The sequence below is a fragment of the Pimephales promelas genome, chromosome 11, assembly GCF_988280905.1.
Source record: "Pimephales promelas chromosome 11, fPimPro1.hap1.1, whole genome shotgun sequence".
In the NCBI taxonomy this organism is placed as follows: domain Eukaryota; kingdom Metazoa; phylum Chordata; class Actinopteri; order Cypriniformes; family Leuciscidae; genus Pimephales; species Pimephales promelas.
In genome coordinates, this window is record NC_142779.1 from 16,555,468 (window position 1) to 16,576,964 (window position 21,497).

The window sequence follows — 21,497 nt, forward strand, 5'->3', positions numbered from 1 at the left end:
AAAACATTTATATTTTTGGAAACATGTTTGTTACCATTTACTTTCTTACAGAGAAGGGAATATTTGCACATACGGCAGTGTAATGTTTGTAATACGGATTGGTTAAAAAAGAAATGTAGTTTAGGTTCCACTTTGTTCAGTCGCAAACAGTTAAACTTTCTATCATGTATTCAATATTGTTGAAATCCTTGACAATTTGATGCAGTTTTTACGGTTTAAATCATTGTTTTGTGAAAGTCACATTCAAGTAGTGATTTACAGTAAAGAAAAAGTATATTATACTGTCTTTCTGTAATATATTTGAGTTGTCAAATCTCAGCTTGTTTCAACTCTGCAATATGGAATTTAAGATTATTTTTTAAAGATCATTGCTTACTTTTCCCTGCTCTCAGAAACTATCAAGAATGCATTTAGCTCTGTATAAGGGGATTTTGGATGGAAGTGTTTAATCTAATGTGGCGGAAATTTTCTTTCTGTATTTTCTTTTCTTCTTTGAGACCCCGTTTGGTTGAATTTTAAGGAAATGCCAATGCCAGTGGACACTGTTACAGCAAAATCAATAAAAGTTCCTTGATATCAACTGTCTTGTCTTCTCTCCCAAATGCGTGAATGTAATGTTAACAATCTATTGGGTTTGAAATTGTAGTAGGTTTCCTACTAGATGGAGGGATGACAGCACAGCTCTGTTTTATGACTGCAAAATCGAGAAAAGAAAGAACAAAGATGCTGGTCCTCTCCAAGTTAGTCGAGGTGTGGGAATGTTTTTTAAGTATAATAACCACAGTAATTGTCATTATCACCATAACTTTATTGCTGTTTACAAATAGTTTTGTAAGTCCTAAACGGTTTACACTAAAGGGAGTTTTCAATGCTTTTTCCTTGTCTCTAGCTAGAAGCCCTTACATGAATGCCTCGTGTGAAGAGAGAGCTTGGTTGCTTGGAAACTCGTGGCTACACAATGTGTCCACTCCACACCAGCAGTTTAAGCAGAGGCTGTTTTCAATCCAATGAAAGACATTAGACACAGTGTCAGGGAAATAAGAATTTAGCTTGAGGCTTTTCATGCAAACTTTGTGTAATTCTTAATTTACATATTGAATAATAGGCAACACTGTTTACAATGTTACACTGTGTAAGAAAAAAAAACAAGTTTGGAAATTGTACAGATTATGTTTATCAATGTCAGTTTATACTATGTCTCCCAAACCTCAGGGTTTTCTGCATTCCAGGCATGTGTGCAGCGCCGTTGCTGGGAGATGGAGCTGTGCTGACTGGTGAAAAGATGAGAATCCACCCACCATCCTCCTCTCCCATAACATTTATTGCCAGTGAAAGAGGCGGCTGGAGGAGGTGGCCATTCTTTCCTCCCCATCCACACTGCTGTATGTTGAGACTCGCTCTGCTGGAATCACACCTGTGACTGCATGTATTTGGACCTGCGAGGGGCATTAATTGACATGACTCAAGATGAGTGTGACATGGGCTTGGTCTTCTACAATTAATTGTCTCTGTCAAATACTGACAGGTGTCTGAGAAAACGGGTAGCCAGGTGAGGAAACTTTTTTATTATATTTGTACTTTCCATTACCTAACCTTGTCTTGGCTTCAGGACAGTTGCTCTGTGAAGTGTATAATTCTGTCTTTTTGAGACGAATAAACTCTCAGAACATTATTAAACAAAAATATCTAGTTAGTGGGACATTGTTTTTTACAGTTGAATAAACATTTTAGACACTATACGCCTTATTCACGGCAGCGCCATCTTTGATTTTTAATGAGAATGAAAGCGAGGCTGTGAGGGATAGACTTCTCTTCAGTGGGGCTGTACTGTTATTTAATGTGTTTTCGGATTGTTCTGCTCATGAAACACTGGAAAAATATCTTTCCAAGAAATGTCAGTTGACAAAAAACTCCTGACAATGTAAGCTGTGGAAAATTGTAAGTAATCTAGGAGCTTTATTCAGCTTTTTACAGCGGATGCCATTGGAGACACGGTAAGTCTATCCCTCACAGCCTCACTTTCATACCTGTCATGGCGCTGCTCTGAATAACGTCTATATTGTCGGTTACTTCCTCCGAAACGAAGAACGACAATAAAGAAGCCATAGAAGAAGAATTACGTGCTTGAATGATTCATGTTTTGAACGAATCGGTTGAGTGAATGATTCCATGCACGAGTCACTTCTCGACGTCTATGGCGTATCGAATTAACATGGGTAAAAAGTGAACAAATAAAATACCAAAATATTCTTTATTTCCAAATTTTCTATAGTTTGTTTTATTTATGGCTAAAAAGAAACAAATGAAGATATCATATTTACTGTTGCCGCAAAAAAAGCTTAAATCTATCATTAGGCCTAAACAAAATAATCTCTCACCTATAGTTTGTAAAGGTAGTGAATTAAAAAATATACGCTAAGTTAACACTCAGTTTGCCTAATTAAATGAAAGATTGTTATTGTTATTGTTTCAGAGAATATATTGGTCCCTGGTTGACCTGCCTGGATTATAAAACCTTTTGTGTCTAATTATTACACAGGTTCTTAAGCGGCGAGACGGCGAGTTTACCCAAAAATTAAAATTCTGGGTATTGTACCTGCATTGTTTCAGTGTTTTCATTTTCAGAATGTGATGTGGATTGATAGCTTAAATGAACAGATGTTGTCGTTTTCAAGCTCCTCATTTCTCAGTGTGAATGAGGATGTGCCAATCACTTCTCAATCCCACTCACTGAATATCTGATCTGTGCAGCCTTGTACAAATTCATCCCGGGGCCTTTCCCATCCAAATTTAGAGATTGTTTTTGTTGTAGTTGTTTTTTGTTCTGTGACCGTGATACTCGGGCACAACTGGAATTTAAATCAAGCCCTGCTCTTGATGCCAGCAACTCTGTATCCCAAACATTCAATAGACCAGCCAGTTATATAAACATAAAGCAGGAATGTCCTAATGACATTTACAGAACTATCATACATTTCCCAGTGATGTCTCTCTGGTAAAACTTGAACTTATGAAGGAGTAGGGGGGAACATGATTTGTTTAATTAACAGCTTTATCACTGAAATCCATGGAGGAGAGTTCAGTTGATTTCAGTAGATGCAAAGGCATCAGAAATGTTTGATCTGGCACTCTCTTTCTTCTCACTTTTGGCTTTCTGTAATGTCTCCGTCATGGCCTTTGAATGGGCTGTCCCTGTGAATGTCTGGAGCCGCCCACTCTGTCGTCTGTTTGCCAGATGTACTGTATTTCTCTGTGGCCCCCAAAAGGATTGGAACTGTTGTTATCCTGTCACTGTAAGAAGAGAACCAGAGAGACACTGAGCGAGAAAGAGAAGAAAAGACCCTAGCAAAACTTCAGTGGGGATTTGTTTTGAAGCAAAAGGCTGTTTATGTTGATATTCTCATAGCAGCAGGAAACTGAGTTTGTTTTGTGGGATTTACACTTAAAGAGAGACCTGAACCCTTTCTGAAAAATACGATGCAAAAACCAAAGGATGTGAACACACGCGGCACAGCTGTGAGACCGTAAGCCATTCTTTTTACAATCAAATAACATGACAGAGATGCTGTGCACATGCAATTTAATAGGTGTGTGGAACATATTCAAAGAGATTATAAAACTTCAATAATGTGTATTATTAGGGGGGGATGTTGTGGAAATTGGATCGTTGTGGTCTCACTGCACAGACCACTATCCATCTGGCCCTTTAAAATATGCCAACGTTAGAAATAACCCCATGTAAAATGACTAACACGTCTGCCTGTTTACTTTATATTAGTCACAGTATAAATCCTCATTCCAGTTCTGTGCAGATTATGGGTACGAGCGCCAGTGCAACTTCCCAGGCTGCTCCGCTTGCACCTACACACCAGACCGATCACCAAGGGAACAGCATGGCCGGGCACAGGCGCTCACTACCGTCGGTGAACATTCGCAACAGCAAGGCTAAGTCCATCATCACAAACAAGGTGGCCCCTGTTGTCATCACGTAAGTGACAAGTGCAACATGATGCTTTTTAAAACTCACCGTAAGTGCCCACTTATGCACAAAATGTCACGCCAGTGTGTTACGCTTTGATTCAAAACAGTGGTGAATGTCCTCAACCACTTCACCTTGAATTAAAGGATAAGACCAACATGTATTATCAGTTGTATGCCTGACAGTTTTGTCTCTATACAGAAATAACTGCAGAGAAGAGTTTCAGATTCATGACAAGATCCAATCTTCCAGCTACTCGAAGGGAAGGATATCTGACCTGCTGCCCGAGCACTACCTAGTGTTGGTAGGTTTGTCTTTTTGAGATTTAAACGAAATATTTAGTGCTTATTGTTTGAAACGCAATGCATTAATGACCAGGATATGTAGAATAGTACATGGAAATTCCTTGTCATTTGTTATGAAATATGTTTTATGACTTGCTTTTATGTTTTCCAGGGGGAGTTTTTTATGATACAGGATGTATACAATGGAGCTGATGTCTTAAATACTACAAAAAGCCACGGAGCCCCCAACTTCCGCAAGGTCAAGGGAAACTACCCCCTTTTTGGAATGGGCCAACCTAGCCTGAATGGTTTCAAACAGGTCCTCCAGAGACTGCAGATTGACGGCTGTGAGGTCAGTGAGTGGTCCTTTGTGTAGGAAGTAAGGCAATGAGGCACGGATACAGTACATTTTTAGGGTCCCAAAGTGTTTTTTGCTGTAAGAATCATTATTTTTGTTAGCTATTAAGTAGCATAAAGCTACATCAAATTCCCAACTCCCAAACTTGACTACCATATGTTCAGCGAACAGGCATTCAAATATCAATCTCAGATGAATTGCTGTTTATCTTGCAAAATATGTGAACAGGAGGTGATTTTCATCTGCGTGAGAGAGGAGCCAGTGGTGTTCTTCCGCTCAGATGGAGACTTTATTCCGTACACTCCCAGAAGAAGAGAAAACCTCCATGAAAACCTGCATGACCTGGACAGAGAGCTCAATGCAGAGCAAATAGAGCTCTCCATTCGAAAAGAGGTCAGTTATAGAGCAGAACAAGTTGTGTAAGGAGGATTGATTGCCATCCTTTTATGGTGAAATGTTCATAGTGTCTGTTGTATGTCAGTTTTTAATTCTCTGATTTTTTTCTCCAGTTGTGTGACTTTGCCAAGCTGAGTGAAAATATGTTCTATGTCTATAATGACATTGAGCATTTTAAAGATGAACCTCAGCATGTTCAGATTACGTCAGAGGAGGACATTCATGTCACAGAGGAGGTCTACAAAAGACCACTTTTCAGTCAACTGTTACACAGGTATTTCCTCATATTTTGTTACATAATAAATGTGTTTATTAAAAACTTTTAAAGGTTTGGGGTCGCTAAGATTTTAAATGTTTTTTAAGTCTCTGGCTGTGGCTTTCTCGCACAGGTTGTGTTTATTAATCACATTTAATTTCAGAATTCACTGATGAATAAATGAAGTTCAGAAGAACAACATTTCTTTGAAATAAATTATCTTATTGACTGCAAACCTTTGAACAATACTGTACACATAAACATAAACGACGATGACATGGGAAGAACTTTTCAAGACACTTATAATAATATATTCATATAAATAAAGAAATAAAAGAAACCTGGCAAAATGTATGCTGACATTTTTGTTATATATATATATATATATATATATATATATTGTTTGATTGTACTTTTTATGAATTTAGATATTACAGATTACCACTTCCTATGGAAGGGGCACCACTGGAGGAGACATTTGATTCTTTTGTTAATATACTCCGGGTAAGACCTCTATGAATATATTATATCTTTTTTCTCACTCTTCTTTCTAAGTTTAAAATAACTCCATGTGAGCTCTAGTTTATTTATATCTGATGATTTGTGACAATGAATCAATAATTCATCCTAAGAACCCAGCACTAGCCAGCAAACTTTATTTAGATTTCACTGTCACTAATCATCAATCTTTTAAAACCATATTGACACAAGTTTTAAATGTTAACTTAAGGCCATGAAAAATGTCTTCCGGTATCTGCTCATGATCAGGAAATGATGAGATTTTTTTTTCTTCAGTTTTTTCCATGTTCTCCATCTTAATTTTACTTTCCTTTTATCAGAGTTGGACTGATACAGCCAAGAATGAATATGTATTCTCTTTTGAGGTTACAGAAATGTATTGTAACTTATTTGCCCGGCTTCACAGACAAGGCCGAAGCCTAGTCCCAGACTAAAATGCATGTTTGAGCTGTTTTAACTGAAAGCAACTTGAACTGACATATCTTAAACCTTTGACAGTTCCATTGTTTTGTCTCAGGATGGATTCCTGTAAGGTTTTTTTCTAAAGCACATTTATTCACTCACCTAAAGGATTATTAGGAACACCATACTAATACTGCATTTGACCCTCTTTTGCCTTCAGAACTGCCTTAATTCTACGTGGCATTGATTCAACAAGATGCTGAAAGCATTCTTTAGAGATGTTGGCTCTTATTGATAGACATCCCCACACCATTACACCACCACCACCACCAGCCTGCACAGTGGTAACATGGCATGATGGATCCATGTTCTCATTTTTTTTACGCTAAATTCTGGCTCTACCATCTGAATGTCTCAACAGAAATTGAGTGGTTCCCGGTGGGGTCTTCTGCTGTTGTAGACCATCCGCCTCAAGGTTGTGCGTGTTGTGGCTTCACAAATGCTTTGCTGCATACCTCGGTTGTAACGAGTGGTTATTTCAGTCAAAGTTGCCCATTCACCCCTGTCCTCTAGCATCAACAAGGCCTTTTCGCCCACAGGACTGCCGCATACTGGATGTTTTTCCCTTTTCACACCATTCTTTGTAAACCCTAGAAATGGTTGTGCGTGAAAATCCCAGTAACTGAGCAGATTGTGAAATACTCAGACTGGCCCGTCTGGCACCAACAACCATGCCACGCTCAAAATTGCTTAAATCACCTTTCTTTCCCATTCTGACATTCAGTTTGGAGTTCAGGAGATTGTCTTGACCAGGACCACACCCCTAAATGCTTGGAAGCAACTGCCATATGATTGGTTGATTAGATAATTGCATTAATGTGAAATTGAACAGGTGTTCCTAATAATCCTATAGGTGAATCTAGAAGCTTCTTAAATGTCTTAATTTAACCAAGGCCTAATTCTGGCTTAATCTTAGCCCTTTCTGGGAAATATAAAACTATGTCATTCTCATTCATATCACAAATACAATATATAACTGCCTATCATTATGTATATGTGGCATGAACGACATAGTTTTATGTTATTCGTTTGTATTTTAATTTAGCCAATGTTCTTCACCCACCTTTGTGCCCACCAGGAGACCCCAAACCTCTCTGTGATCCGGGACAGCTCCAGACCTCTGCCTGCACTTCTCTTCAGCTGCCAGGTGGGGGTAGGACGCACCAATCTTGGCTTAATTCTGGGAGCCTTAGTCTTACATCACCTGCAGGGGGCATCAAAGAGCCTCAGGTACCTATAGTGAACCATTAGTGCCGTTTCAATTACTGTTTACCAAAGAATAGCATTACTTATAAACTAATAACACTTTTCTGTAAAAAAAAATGTTTTAAGGTAATTTCTCTGTTTAAGTTCTACTTATTCTCCATTTCTTTCACAGACAGGAAATACAGAAGAGTGAACACAAATTGGATTTCCAAGTGATTCAGTTGCTAATCAGTCGCCTACCTAAAGGTCAACAACTCCTTGATGAGGTTAGAGCGTATTAATGATGTTTGTATAACCCTTGGTTCATGAAGTGGTCCAATTGCTTTCAAGGGTATATTCATTTGCAAAAGTAATAGAAGTAAACAGAAATCAAGCCTTTTACTCCTTACAAAACATACCACTTTAGGCTTTAATTAATGGTTTTATGTAAATCATATTAAGTGTTTTTTTATGTATACACCATAGGTTGATGATGCTATTGCTATGTGTTCAGAGATGCATAACATAAAAGATGCTGTGTATGAAAACAAACTAAAGCTGGAAGGCATTGGGAAAAACTTCGAGTTTCAAGTGAGTCTAGATTAAAACATCAATGTGTTTGTTTTGTTTAACTGCTATTAAACTTGCTTTAATGTAAAAATTGTTAAATGAAGGTCACATATTTGTGTCATTCACACTTTTTTTTCAGGGAAGCAGCACAAAAGGCTATTTCCTGCAAAGAACTCTACAGAGTCTCGAGCGCTATGTGTACCTAGTAGTGTTCAATGCGTATCTTCATGATCAGGTATTTCTAACTAAATTGGACATCTTATATTTAACAGCAGTAATGTCTGCCAGAATATGCATTTCCAGCTGTCTTTTTCCATCTCTGTAGTATCCACAGGCATTTTCCCAGAGCTTCAGTCAGTGGATGTGTATGAACGCTTGGATCTACAGACTGCTGGCCAGCATGGATAGCTCAGAACTCTCAGCACCAGCACACCTTATAAGCAATGGGATTCGAGTTCTGGTAAGGGCTCAACCGCAAACACAATGAACAATTTTCGATTCCCAGATCATTAGTTTATGGTTATAGAATAAAAAATAAAGTTCCTAGAATGTTAGGAAGTGGTTTCCCTAAAACATAACCGAAGGGGAACCATACACTAATGTTAGGGGAATGTTCTGTGTCTGTGGTGATGACAACAGATAAAATGTTCATAGTTATACTAGATTATGTTCACTTGCATCATATATTTTTTCTTGCTTGAGTTAATCTGATATTTCAGTCTTTCTGAAAGCAAAGACTGAATCTCATTAACATGAGATTTTATTGCCCGGCTCTTATCAGATGTGAACTGTGACCTCCTTCTCTTTCTCCTGTAGCACAGCAGATTCTCCTAAAACATAGGCATGCACTTATAAACATAATAACTTTTTTTTAAAAGGTGTCCAGTGAGTTTTTGGCAACGGATCTGCTCAGTACAGCCAAGGAGATGAAAGTGGCCAATTTCAGACGTGTTTCAAAAATGGCCCTCTATGGAATGGGTCAGCCAAACTCTGAGGTAAATCCTTTCAGCAGCTCAGTCTTCTAAATGGCATCTGTCTGTACACTAATCAAAGCGTGTTTGTGCCCATTTCAGGCTCTTGCTGCTGTGATGTCCTACCTGACAGACCAGAGGCGAGGGCACTCCACAATTCTCTGGCTGAATCTGCAGGAGGAGCTTGCGCTGGAGGCAAATGGACTAATGTTTACCCCACGAGAGCCAGGCTGTCTGGAACAGCCTATTCCCATCTGTGTTCAACATCCACAGCAGCTCCAGGTGTGTTTCTGTTCAGGGAAGATCTGTGGTAGTATCTATATATGTATTATTAAATGGAATTAAAGAGGATAGTCTTTATTTCTGTGGCTTTATATTACTTTTTTATATTACTTATACTTACTTTTTTATATTACAAAAATTTTTTGTAGGTACAGAATGTACAATTTACAGTTCAATATAATGTGCTGTATACAGGGGCCCAACCTGCTAAAGCTTTCAACAACACATCATGTGTGTTTAAAATGTATAGTTGTGGGGATTCTGATTCATCCAAGTGACTTGAATCGGTTCACCAAAAAGATTTGTAATTTGTTACTCCCATAGATATACACTACAGTTAAAATATTTGGGGTTGGTAAGATTTTTTGAATGTTTTTAAAAGAAGTCTCTTATGCTCCCCAAGGCTGCATTTATTTGAACAAAAATACAGTAAAAACAGTAATATTGGGGTGAAGTATTATTACTATTTAAATATGTATTTTCTATTTTAATATTTTATTGTTTTTCACAATTTTCTATTGAATAAAAAGTTCAAAGAAACATAATTTGACCGAAATCATTATGAACATTTTAAATCAGAAGTGATGTCACACGAAAGGGTGCTCGCTTGTTGCTATCTACTATTGTAAGCATTTACATGAGTAGGTGAGTCACTCAATCAATAAAAAAGAGTATTTATCCTTTATTAACATTTGCGTTAGTTCATGTAAGTGAATTAGAACAATTCACTTAAATGACTTGTTCAAAAAGACTGATTTGGAAATGAAGGAAACGCCGCTAAAAGAAATTTACCTGTAAAACATTGAATAGACGATAGTAGATATTCGCCATTAAAAATTAGGCAAGAGTGTACATATTGTTGCTCATTGACAGTCTTATTTTAGGCCATATTTTATTACACAACTAATTAAATATTTGGTCCACATGAAGAGTTCATATGCAAAAGCCTCTAAATGCCATTTGAAATTTTCTTCTTTAATGATGATTTTTATCAAACTTGTATATTTAAGTTCAGTAATTGCACTTAAATAACAATTAATAGGTAATTATCATTGCCATTTAAGTGAAATCACTGAACTTAAATATACAAGCTTGATAAAAATGATCATTCTAGAAGAAAATTTCAAATGGCACTTAGAGGCTTTTGCATCTGAACTCTTCACATACTGTCTTGTTAAATATTTGTCTTTATACACGTACAATAGCTTTGTCTGAAATGTGATATGAACGTTTTTTATTTTATTTTCACCTACAAGATTTTCTGCTGTAATCTAAGAACCTGAGAAGTTTTAGCAATGGTAAATGGCCATCTCTACAGGACATGGAGCTGGCACTGAAGCAGGATGTCCTGAGGTGTGAGAAGTGGCTGGAGGTGATTACAGAACAGGATAAACAGATGAAGATGTTTAGAAGTTGTCACACCATCGAGGAACTCTTCGTCCATCAGAAGAGCATTCATCCAGGTCTCAGCTACCACCGGATTCCCCTGCCTGACTGCTGTGCACCTAAAGAAGAGGTAAGACCGCTCACTATAAAGCATGGTATAGATCTGACACTTTAGTTAAAATGCTGTTGCTCTTTCTCAGGATTTTGACCAGTTGTTGGAGGCCATGAAGTGTAGTCTGGCTGAAGACCCTACCTGCGCTTTCATCTTTAACTGTCATGATGGGAAAGACCGAACTACTGCAGCTATGGTCATTGCCACTCTCACCTTGTGGCACATTAATGTAAGTCATCGACTTCCGCTATCGACTGTTGAAGTGAAGAGAGGAAGCGAGAGTTCAAATATTCACCTCCAGTGTATTGAAAAATGTCTGAACTGAGGTCAAATCAGTTTCATAAACCTGATCCTGTTTCCGGCAGGGCTTTCCTGAGTGTGAAGAAGATGAGATTGTAAGTGTTCCAGATGCCAAGTACACCAAGGGAGAGTTTGAGGTACAATTTGAGGTCTTATATCCATTGTCAACCTTAAAAAAAACATTTAATATACTCAAACCCACCTGTGATTTGTAAAAGCTATATATATATATATATATATATATATATAAAATGATGATAATAAATATATATATATATATATATATATATATATATAATGTATACAGTATTTATATGATGAAGTTTAACCCATGTGTGTGTTTTAAGGTAGTAATGCAGGTGGTAAGGGTGTTACCTGATGGCCATTGTGTGAAGAGAGAAGTGGATGCTGCTCTAGATGTTGTTAGTGAGACAATGACCCCAATGCATTTCCATTTACGGGAAATCATCATATCCACTTACAGACAGGTAAAGTGAATAATATAAATGTGTTTGTGTGTATACTGTATATATATATATATATATATATATATATATATAATATTTTGATTATATCTTCTATGTGGTTCGTGGGACTATTTTTTGAAACATGAAAAGTCAACTGTAAAAAAAGGTAGCTAATAAGACTGTCAGTCATAATACATTACTTCCATAGCACGTCTTTGTAGCTAACATGGAACAGCCTTGCTAACAGCCTGGAGAAGTTCATAGAGGTACAATTTTCTCATTTGAACTGATGCGCTCAAAAGGACAAAAGGATTATTAACGGCCATTCCAGTGCCTCTGAATGTATGCATTAGGCGAACGCACACTGTATGTGTTGAATTTTAGGCTGAATTACACAAAGGCCTTGAAAACAGTGACGTAAATAAGAAGAGAGCAATCAAAAAGACTGCTTTGAAAAACCCAGCAGATATTTGTTATGGTTCAAAAAATATATTCTGATGTACTGATACAACTCATTTTGATCATTGCAAGAACCACATTTCTGCCAGGCCTGTTATAGAGATTTTATGTACAGGCTAGTTTAGAGGCACAGCTGCCTTATTCTAAATGATTTGCATCATCTATAACTCTTGATTAATTCTGTCAAATTGTGTGAATCACTTGTCAATTTGTATTTGTTTTTATCCTCTTGATATTCAGTGAGTTACAAAAATGTATATTCATGTACATTTTTAATTAATCAGTAATCATTTATTTTGTTATGAAACTTTTTTTTCTAGTGGTGTCAGACTTTGAAAGTGAAGTAAAAACTATGCCAACTGTGAAAGACACTTGGCTTTAAATATATTCCAACTGAGACATGGCAACTTGATTTAAATTACTACGTCAATTCATTTTCATTTTAATTACTAAGCACTTTCTCTGCTGTTAATACATGGAAAAGGTGAAAAACGTTTATAAATTCTCTAATTTGACAACCGTAGAGGCTGTTTGTTATAATCTATTCTAAATTAGCCTAGTGAAAATGTCTACATGAGATTATATTCAATAGATTACTAAGGAACTAACTTTCTAGAGCTGAAAGAGTTGTTGAATATGGATCTCAGTCAATCCAGCAACATGCACCTCATTTTAAACACTGCGTTTGTTTGTGTAGATCTCAGATGCTGTTTTATAACACCCATAAAAAATAAACTTACCAAAGTGAACAGATATGGTAGATTATTACTGAACTCATCATCTTCATTGATAAACTATGTCGTGCCCTAAGGATTTTGGAATAACAATTTACATTTCTCTCCCCTCAGATTAAGATGGCTAAATCGGAGGCTGATGCTCAGTGGTTGCGGTTAAGGAGCCTACAGTACCTCGAGCGCTACATTTATCTCATCCTGTTTAACTGCTACCTCCATCTGGAGAAGAAAGACTCCTGGAGGCGATCCTTCAGCCAGTGGATGTACCAGGTGAAGCTGGAGCCCCTTGCTTACCTTAGGAAGAGAAACATATCACATGCAAGCTGTTTTTCATGCTTACCTAGAGTGTATTCTATATTTTCTTTCTGAATTGTGAAATAGCTCAAATGAATTATAAAGTATTTTTCAAATATTTTTTTATTTTAAAAATTAAAGAAATACTAAAATGAAAAATACTAAAACTAAAATTTAAACTGAAAATGATAATTTAGCAATTTAATGTTTGGGAGTTCAGAGCTTGATCATATCAGACATTATGACCACATCTGCACTTAATGCAAATTAGATTTTTTTTCAGTCATTTCAGTGACCTAGTAAATATGCAGAATCTTGAGTATTTCTTGTTTGTTTTATATCATAAGTTTTCTTTGTTTCCAAATGTTCAAAATACTAAAGGAAAATGAAATGCTTTCCAAAACTTCCACTAAAAATTCCAGCTTCCCAATGTGGTCTCTCACTTTTATGCAAGCAATAATCTTACCTAACCATACTCAACAGTCAACACACAAGCGTATCTAAGCCTACCTTGATGAATGGCTGAACATGGCTTCAGACTCTGTACTGTGCTGCAACTAAAAATAGTTCTCTGAGTTCCATCAAACATTCAGAAGAAAATTTCAGTCTTTCAATATGAAGTTATAAATGTGTTCCGTCTCATTTAGAGGTTTCTTGAGTCAAACCTTTGTTTAGCCACGGCTTTCAAACTTGGTAGAAGATAATTGGAAGACTATACAGTATATAGGTCACCTTGTGTTTTCGTATTTTTACTATTAAAAAGGCTGTGAATTGAAAAAAACATTAATAGTTATTTATATCTATTTAGAACCATTTTTGAACTTTAAAAACAATGAAAATGGAAGAGAATATGGCCTATACAATTCTGTAAGTAATTGCATTAAACAAATGGTAAGATTTTTTAAAATGTAGAATTGCTCACCAAAGCTGCATTTATTTAAAAAGACTGTAAAAACAGTAATAAACAGTAATATTTTGAAAAATTATTATAGTTTAAATAGATTTTCTTTTACAGAATTATGTATTACGGAACACAAACTTTTGAACAGTACAGTGTATTAATTGTTATTTTTTAAGAAATTATGTTAACTATGATTAAGCAAAAAATTAATTAGTAAAAAGTTGTTTTCTCTCATATTGGCTTCTAGATGGCAGTTTGACGAACCCTGCTCTAACAGATATAGTTGATGAGCTTGAGTTACACAAGGTTATCATCACCTTATTTGCCCTTTAAACAATCAGATTTACAAAGAAAAAATCCAAGTTGTAGATTCAGCTGGTGCAGCGCAATATCTGTTTTCTTATTTGTGAAGTAAATTAAGCATTCAGAAGTGTTTTACCATCATCCTGCCATCATTTAAGAACAAGTGAACAACTACGAGACTTATGAAAATAAGTGTAAAGCTTGCTGTAAACCCCTCTAAAATGTATTCAGAAAATGCAAATATGTAATACACTCCCCAAATGAGCCTTTCAATGAACAGTTTTTAAAAGAACAATGTTTCTTAGTGTAAAGAACTTCATAATAATCTAAAGAACCTTTTCCCACTATAAAGATTGTTTTGTGCAATGGAAAGGTTCAATGGATGTTGAAGGTACTTCATTGAACCATCGATCCCAATGAAGAACCTATAGTAATATCTATAACTCCTTTTAATGTTTAGTGTTTGAAATGCATTCATGAGTTTTGCTGGTTTGCAGGTGGCAGCTAGAGCTGGCATCTATACCATCCTCAACCAGCTGGGCTTTTCTGAGTTTGAGAACCCTGACGACTCTCCGATGACCAGGCTCCGTTTCCGCTGGCTCCCACACAGTGTCCAGTCTATTCCCATGCGAGGGGAACTTATTTAGAAATGCACAGTATGTCGAACTGACTCACATTTTATAAATTTTTTTTTTTAAATTACAATTTCTGTCTGACTCATTAAATCAAGAAGTGATTTAACTAACTGTCACCGTCCCACAGGTGGGACGTTTGCCACTATATTTTTAAAACAATAATATCTTAGTAAATACCTTAAATAATATTGACAAACTATATATCATTTGAAAGCTTACAATCTCTAGTTTCCATATTTGGTGACTGATTTTCAAAACATATTACAGAGGAGCCATAATTTATCAATATAAAACAAGAATATTTTTATACTCATAAGGCGTGTTCAGACCTTTATTTTAAAATAGCAGTAAACATGAAAAATCATGAAAAAATGGTAGATACCTCAGTTTGTTTTCATGCCAAAAGTTCAAAAGATAGAATCCATTCAATTATTTTGGAAAAAAAAGGTCTGAAAAGTTTGAAATATCAAGAAAAAAATAATAAATTCACCATTTGTGACGTGTCAGCTAGCTATGACTTACATGCGTGTTCTTTGTATTTGTTTCTTAGAGGTTCAATTCATATCAAAATCTGCCAAACTTCCCATGCTACTTCTGAATAGGATCTCTACTTCAGAAATTGTATGAAAATTGTGAAAATAATGGTTCATATCACTTAAAACACGAATGGATATGCAGGCGCCCTTATATGGGCAGTAATGGAGTCTGATTGTGCCCTAGTGAAAAAGTTTGGTACTGCGCTCAAACAAAATCTTACTGAAAGCTCATTTTTTGAGATATCAACCTAAAATTTGAAACACAGCTTGTTCAGATTTTTGGCTTTGATCTTTCTGCCATTTTAGAGTATCCCAGGTTTTGAAAATATATATTTTATGTAAAATATGAATAATTAATATTTTTACATTGTACATTTCCATAAACTCAAACTTCTATAACTTTTTTTCTGTTTCACTTTCTTAATTTATTTCACTTCTACAAAAATCTGCCAAATGTCTTCTTTAAAACAAGACCAATCATATGTCTATATTCCAAAGCATTCTTGAATTACAACCATTTAAGTTCGAAATGTGCATTTTCATGTCTATTCAAAAAAGGGGGGGTGACAGTTAACAGGTTAATGCATCCTGTTATCTTATTTACATTTTTGACCATCTTTGGCTTGCAGCGTTACGTTTTGCCCACACAAGACAGAAGATTGATAGCTTAAAATAAACAACACGTGAATATGAATAAAAGTTATAATGCTGACCTTTAAAAGGTACATTTGCACACCGCGTTATATAAAACATTTAAGTAATTGAGATTTTCATTCAAGTATGTGGTTATTAAATGACTCTTTTTATATATATTTGTAGAAGAATTAGCTTCATTATATCATTACATAAAAGTAGTGTTTTTGTCTATTAGGGCCCATTAAGGATCATTTCATAATGTCATTCAGTTAAATGAGCTAATATGGGAGAAAAGAGCACATGCAGCTTGAAGTTTTAGATTGAACAAACTGATGTCATTTATTTCCTCTTTCTGCTATCCCTCGACCAATATCAGTCTAAAAAAGGGAATTAAAAAGGAATTATTGTTAGAATTCAAATTTGTTTAAAATTAGGCCAATACACTTTCTGAGTTTCGACAGGTTTTATTTTGCAATAATGGCCAACTGACCTACCTGGATAACGCTATTGACCAATCAAAGTCAAGTATTCCATGTATTTCTAAGAATAAGAAAATTAGAATTAAAATGCAAAATGTAATCCCGTACTCTGTGACATTAAATTTGATTATTCCTTCTTTATTGTCATTCTTGGACTTTCCTCATGGAAAGTGTGGTAGAAATTCCCCCCTCTACTCACCGGACTTAAGTTAACCTAATCGATTTCAGCTAGTCGGACGACTTCTCGTCCTCTATGAACACTATCACTTGGTAATAAGGTCTCCAGTGTACCACTAACCTGCTAGCAAAGCAACTTTTTTTGTTGTTTTTTTATTACTTCAGCTCATTACTCGGGTCATTATATTTAGACAGCCGCCTAGCCTCCAACTTTAACTAAACTGTTAGTAAAGAGTTTGAGCAAATGTTAACCCTTCAAGAAAAAGAAATGTTAGTTATGAACTTAGATATTTAAAAATTTCTCTTTCACAAAAGGAAGGTACACGGAGAAACAACTAGTCTTTAAGGCACAGCATGTGTCTCATTTCTTTTCCCTTATTTCCAAGCTTATATTGCTGATGTCTGTGTGCAAAGGATTGTGGACAAGTCAAAATGAACCCTGCTTGGCTCCCAGGAACAATAAAGACTGAAAAACCATGTGGTTTTGAGAAACTGTATGTCATTCATATTGTAATTTATCATCTGCAGTGTCCTCCCAGCATTCTCTTGTTATTTTTTGGTCTAATGTCATGATTATAAACAACCCTGTGCTTCATCCTTGGGCACTGAAAGCTTTGTCTGTTTCATTCTTTGATTCTTTTATTTCCTCAGGACTCAGCTTCCTTCAATCCTCAGGATTTTTATTTATTTGTTATAAAGATATTTTTAGATTTCTTTTCTTGCTGATATTCCAAATTCCATCTCAGCTAAATAATACATCAGCCCCATGCATTTTTATATTTGGTTGTGAGGAGCAGTGACACCTGTCTTCTTGAACACCCCCCCCCCCTCTCTCTCTCTCTCTCTCTCTCTCTCTCTATATATATATATATATATATATAACTGCAACATGACTGTTCCAAATCTACAAGAACCTTAATTGCCACTCGTAAGTCAATCGTGCAATTGTGGCTGTGAATCATTACACAGATGAAAACAAATTGATTTTTATTGACAGTTCTTGTCATTATATGCCATTATAACTACTCAAAATGCTGTTGTTGTTCCAGGGCATCGTATTTGTTCGTTTTCCCAAGGTATAGCTGCTCATACGTTCCAGTGACCTGTCCTGTACTTTCAGTTCACATATAATAGACAATTTTGACAGTCGAAATGCTCAGCTCTGAATTCAGAGTTAATTCATTGCATGTGGAAACAAGTGAAGCTGAGGTTGCATTTGGGTTTAATAGACTGTATAATGAGGACAGGGCTGCGATGAGTATTGCACAGAATGATGCTGAATGATTTTTTTTGTTTTTTTTTTACTCCCACTGCCATACCAGCAATGATGGAGAGGTAATGATTTAATCTTATGCATTTTTTAAATGTTTGGAAATAATACAGTGTCGCATAAAAGAAAAACACTTTTCACTGAAATGGCTTAAATATTGCTCAAGGTGAAATTGTTAGTTGCTTTGTTTTAAAGATACAATGTGTATTTTTATTTGCCACTAGGGGTCGCTAACCTCTTACAATAACGAAGGTGTAGGTTGATGACACAAAATTCCAGTTGAATTATGGAACTTGTCATCAAGCTTATGGATCTATGCTTATGGATGGGTGAATATATTGATATTTTATCATGACTGTGGTATGAAACAGGGCTCCATTGCTAATGAGAGTCATTAAAGGAGTAGTTCACTTAAAAAAAACAAAAAAACTTTTGCTTATAATTTACTCCTCATCATCTGGGCCAGCATCTAACCCTGGCTGGTCTTTTTAAGGGGCTTTCTTCTGCAGGGCGAATGAGAACATGCTTAATTGCTTTATACCTGACATCTTTGAAAGACAGATGCAATGATTAATGCATTGCTAGGATATAATTAAAATATGACATGATTTTAAAAGTCAACTATAACATCAACTAAGCAATACACTTTAATTTATTTAGTGTTTATAAAATTATTAAGCCTATTTGGAGAGAGATGTTTATAATGTGAAAATGTATGAGTCATCGTGTGATAAGGAAAATATGAATAGGCCTAAACTAACGTTACTTGTTCTTGTAACGTTAAAATGATGTTACTTGGTGCTATGAAATAACTTAAGTATTTTTAATAATTTTTCAAAAACGTGCTCAACCAAACGGTTGATTTGAGACACAACGGTTAATTGTTACCCCCCCCCCCCCCCTTTTTGAGAATGGACATTACAATGCACTATTAAAACTTGGTTGTAATTCAAGTATGCTTTGGAATAAAGACCTAAGTTTAGTTTTGTTTTAAAGAAAACACTCAGTAGATTATTGCTGAAGTAAAAGCACTTCAAAAAATAAAAGTACGAAAAAGTTATGTAAGTTTTAAATTTACATTTTACATCAAATCAAATATACTGTACAAAATATTTTTTCTTTTATATAAAATATTTTACAAAATTTTTTTTCCTATAAAATTACTATAAAATCGAAGCCATCTAACCAAGTTGTGTTCCAAATTTGAAGTTGATATCACAAAAATTGAAGTTCTCATGAGGTTTTGTTTAGGCGTAATACCAAGAATTACATAAATTCCATTGAATTTAATTGTATGCATTCTGCTTTAACAATTTAATAAATTTCTGTGGATATCACTTCTGTTACAAAAATGGAACCTTAAGACTTTTCTGACAATGTGTTTTGTCAAGACCAGAAAAGGTTTTAAGTGCCATTAAGGCTACCACTAAGTGACATCTCAACCATTTGTTAGAGAATGATATTTTAAAAACCCTCATTATGTTACTGTATTAGTGTGGGGCTTTGAGGCTTGTTAGTGGTATTAACTAGCGATTTTTATTTTTTATTATGCCCTATATACTAGTTTTTAGAGATAAAACCCTTTACATTCGATTATCATGAAAACAAATCTCAGGGAACGGTCGACTATGTGTTATTAGACCAAAGGTTCATTTTGCGCCGGAGTTCTCCTTTAAAGCTCTAGAGTAATAGTACAAAGAGCCAATATTGATGCACTAAAGATGCACAAGCTGCTCCTGGTGGTTGTCAATATTCTATTGTGAAGGTTTGAAATGTCTGACTGGTTCCATGGTAATACTTACCTTACAGACCCCAGTGATGAAAGCTACTGGAAACACTTGTCTTCATTCAAAACCTCCTCCTCCACGGGTAGGGCTAATAACATGAAGATGCTTACCATATGTTTATAATGGATTCGTTATTTCTCATTTGTACCTAAAACCTAAAAAAAAAGACATCTAATGCACTAGATAGTTCACTTTAAAATGTAAATTACCCCATGATTTAATCACCCTCAAGCCTATAGATGTATATGAGACGTTCTTCTGACTAATACAATCAGAGTTATATTAATAAACATCATGATGCTTCCAAGATTTATAAAGACAGTACATTGAAATCAGTATGAAGCTCAAAAAACATGCATCCATCCATCACAAAAGAACTCCACACAGCTCCGGGGGGTTAATACAGGCCTTCTGAAGCAAAGTGAATGAGTTTGTGTAAGGAATTATTATTAAACTCGGAAGCGTCATGATGTTCATTAATATAACTACGACTGCATTCGTCTGAAAGAAGAAAGTCATATAATACAGGATGGTTTGAGGGTGAGTAAATCATGCGGTAATTTTCATTTTAAAGTGAACTACTCCTTTAATCACAAATAATCAGGAACACGTTACACTACTGTTCTAACTAGGCTACTTTGAGTAATGAAAAAGGATAGAGCAAGATTTGTTTTTACATCAGTCATTCACATTAGTGCTTCGCTAATGTATGCGCTGTTATTGATACAGTTAATGATACAGTTATATGTGCACCACTATATATGTGCACATATAGATGATGTGCACCACAATCCACTTCCAACCAGATGGAAATGGATAAATACTCTAAATATTGCGATCCAATCCGACTTGTAATGCTGCCCGAATCATACACTGTTCGTTCGTCGGCCAGAGGAGAACTGGCCCTCCGACTTAGTCTGGGTTCTCCCAAGGTTTTTTTCACCATTCTGTCACCTGCAGCAATATTATTGATCTCCCTTACTTAAGGCGGGGATGAGGATGAGGATTCTGGCACCTCCAAATCTGAGGCCATGGTCCTCAGTCGGAAATAGGTGGCTTGCTCACTTCAGGTTGGTGGAGAATTCCTGCCTCAAGTGAAGGAGTTTAAAGGGTTAGTTCACTCAAAAATGAAAATTAAGTCATTAATTACTCGCCCCCATGCTGTACCAACCCCGTAAGACCTTCATTCATCTTCGGAACACAAATGAAGATATTTTTGATTAAATTTGAGAGCTGGATCACTACCACATATATGGCACCCTAAGGGATCGAAACTTGATGGCCCAGAAAGTCATTGAAGAAAATGTTGAAATATTCCATGTGACTACAGTGGCTCAACTATAAGTTTATCAAGCGACGAGAATACTTTTTGTGCGAAAAAACAAACAAAAATAACGACTTTATTCGATTATTCCTTTTCTTCCTGCAGAGCCTGAGACGAGAGATCAAGAGATTTCCACAACACATGCGCGAGAATTGCGATCTCCTTCAACTACGTCTTGTTCAGTTTCTTGCACATGTGTCTTCCGGTTGGTCTGGGAATGCTTCGTTGTCCCCCCGGAAGAGCTGGAGGAAGTCTAGGGAGAGGGAAGTCTGGACATCTATGTTTAGACTGTTGCCCTAAGTGGAAGAATATGGATGGATGGATGGATGGATGGATGGATGGTTGGATGGATGGATGGATGGATGGATGCCTTCCTTCAGGTGGACGTTGATGCAATTTTCTTCTAGAAACAAACTTTGTTGTATTATTTGTTAT

The 21,497-nt window shown here is 35.9% G+C and overlaps 1 protein-coding gene across 4 annotated transcripts; it reads left to right on the forward strand.

The window, feature by feature from the left end:
• Positions 1–1,302: 1,302 nt before the first annotated feature.
• Positions 1,303–21,389, forward strand: pald1b (phosphatase domain containing paladin 1b). Of its 4 annotated transcripts, XM_039672717.2 has the most exons (21): positions 3,283–3,524; positions 3,803–3,988; positions 4,181–4,283; positions 4,436–4,615; positions 4,850–5,014; positions 5,131–5,291; positions 5,702–5,777; positions 7,333–7,484; positions 7,633–7,726; positions 7,926–8,030; positions 8,149–8,244; positions 8,335–8,469; positions 8,888–9,004; positions 9,083–9,262; positions 10,581–10,778; positions 10,849–10,989; positions 11,126–11,197; positions 11,408–11,548; positions 12,835–12,990; positions 14,716–14,874; positions 21,168–21,389. In XM_039672717.2, the coding sequence occupies exons 1-20, from the start codon at positions 3,478–3,480 to the stop codon at positions 14,863–14,865; spliced, it is 2,655 nt and encodes an 884-aa protein (XP_039528651.2). In that variant the 5' UTR covers positions 3,283–3,477; the 3' UTR covers positions 14,866–14,874; positions 21,168–21,389. The 4 variants fall into 4 exon arrangements, with proteins under 4 accessions (XP_039528652.2, XP_088973223.1, XP_039528651.2 ...); XM_039672718.2 differs by lacking the exons at positions 3,283–3,524; positions 21,168–21,389 and adding an exon at positions 1,303–1,549 and having other exon boundaries at positions 14,716–17,296; XM_089117097.1 differs by lacking the exons at positions 3,283–3,524; positions 21,168–21,389 and adding an exon at positions 1,778–2,216 and having other exon boundaries at positions 14,716–17,296.
• The last annotated feature ends 108 nt before the right edge of the window (positions 21,390–21,497 follow it).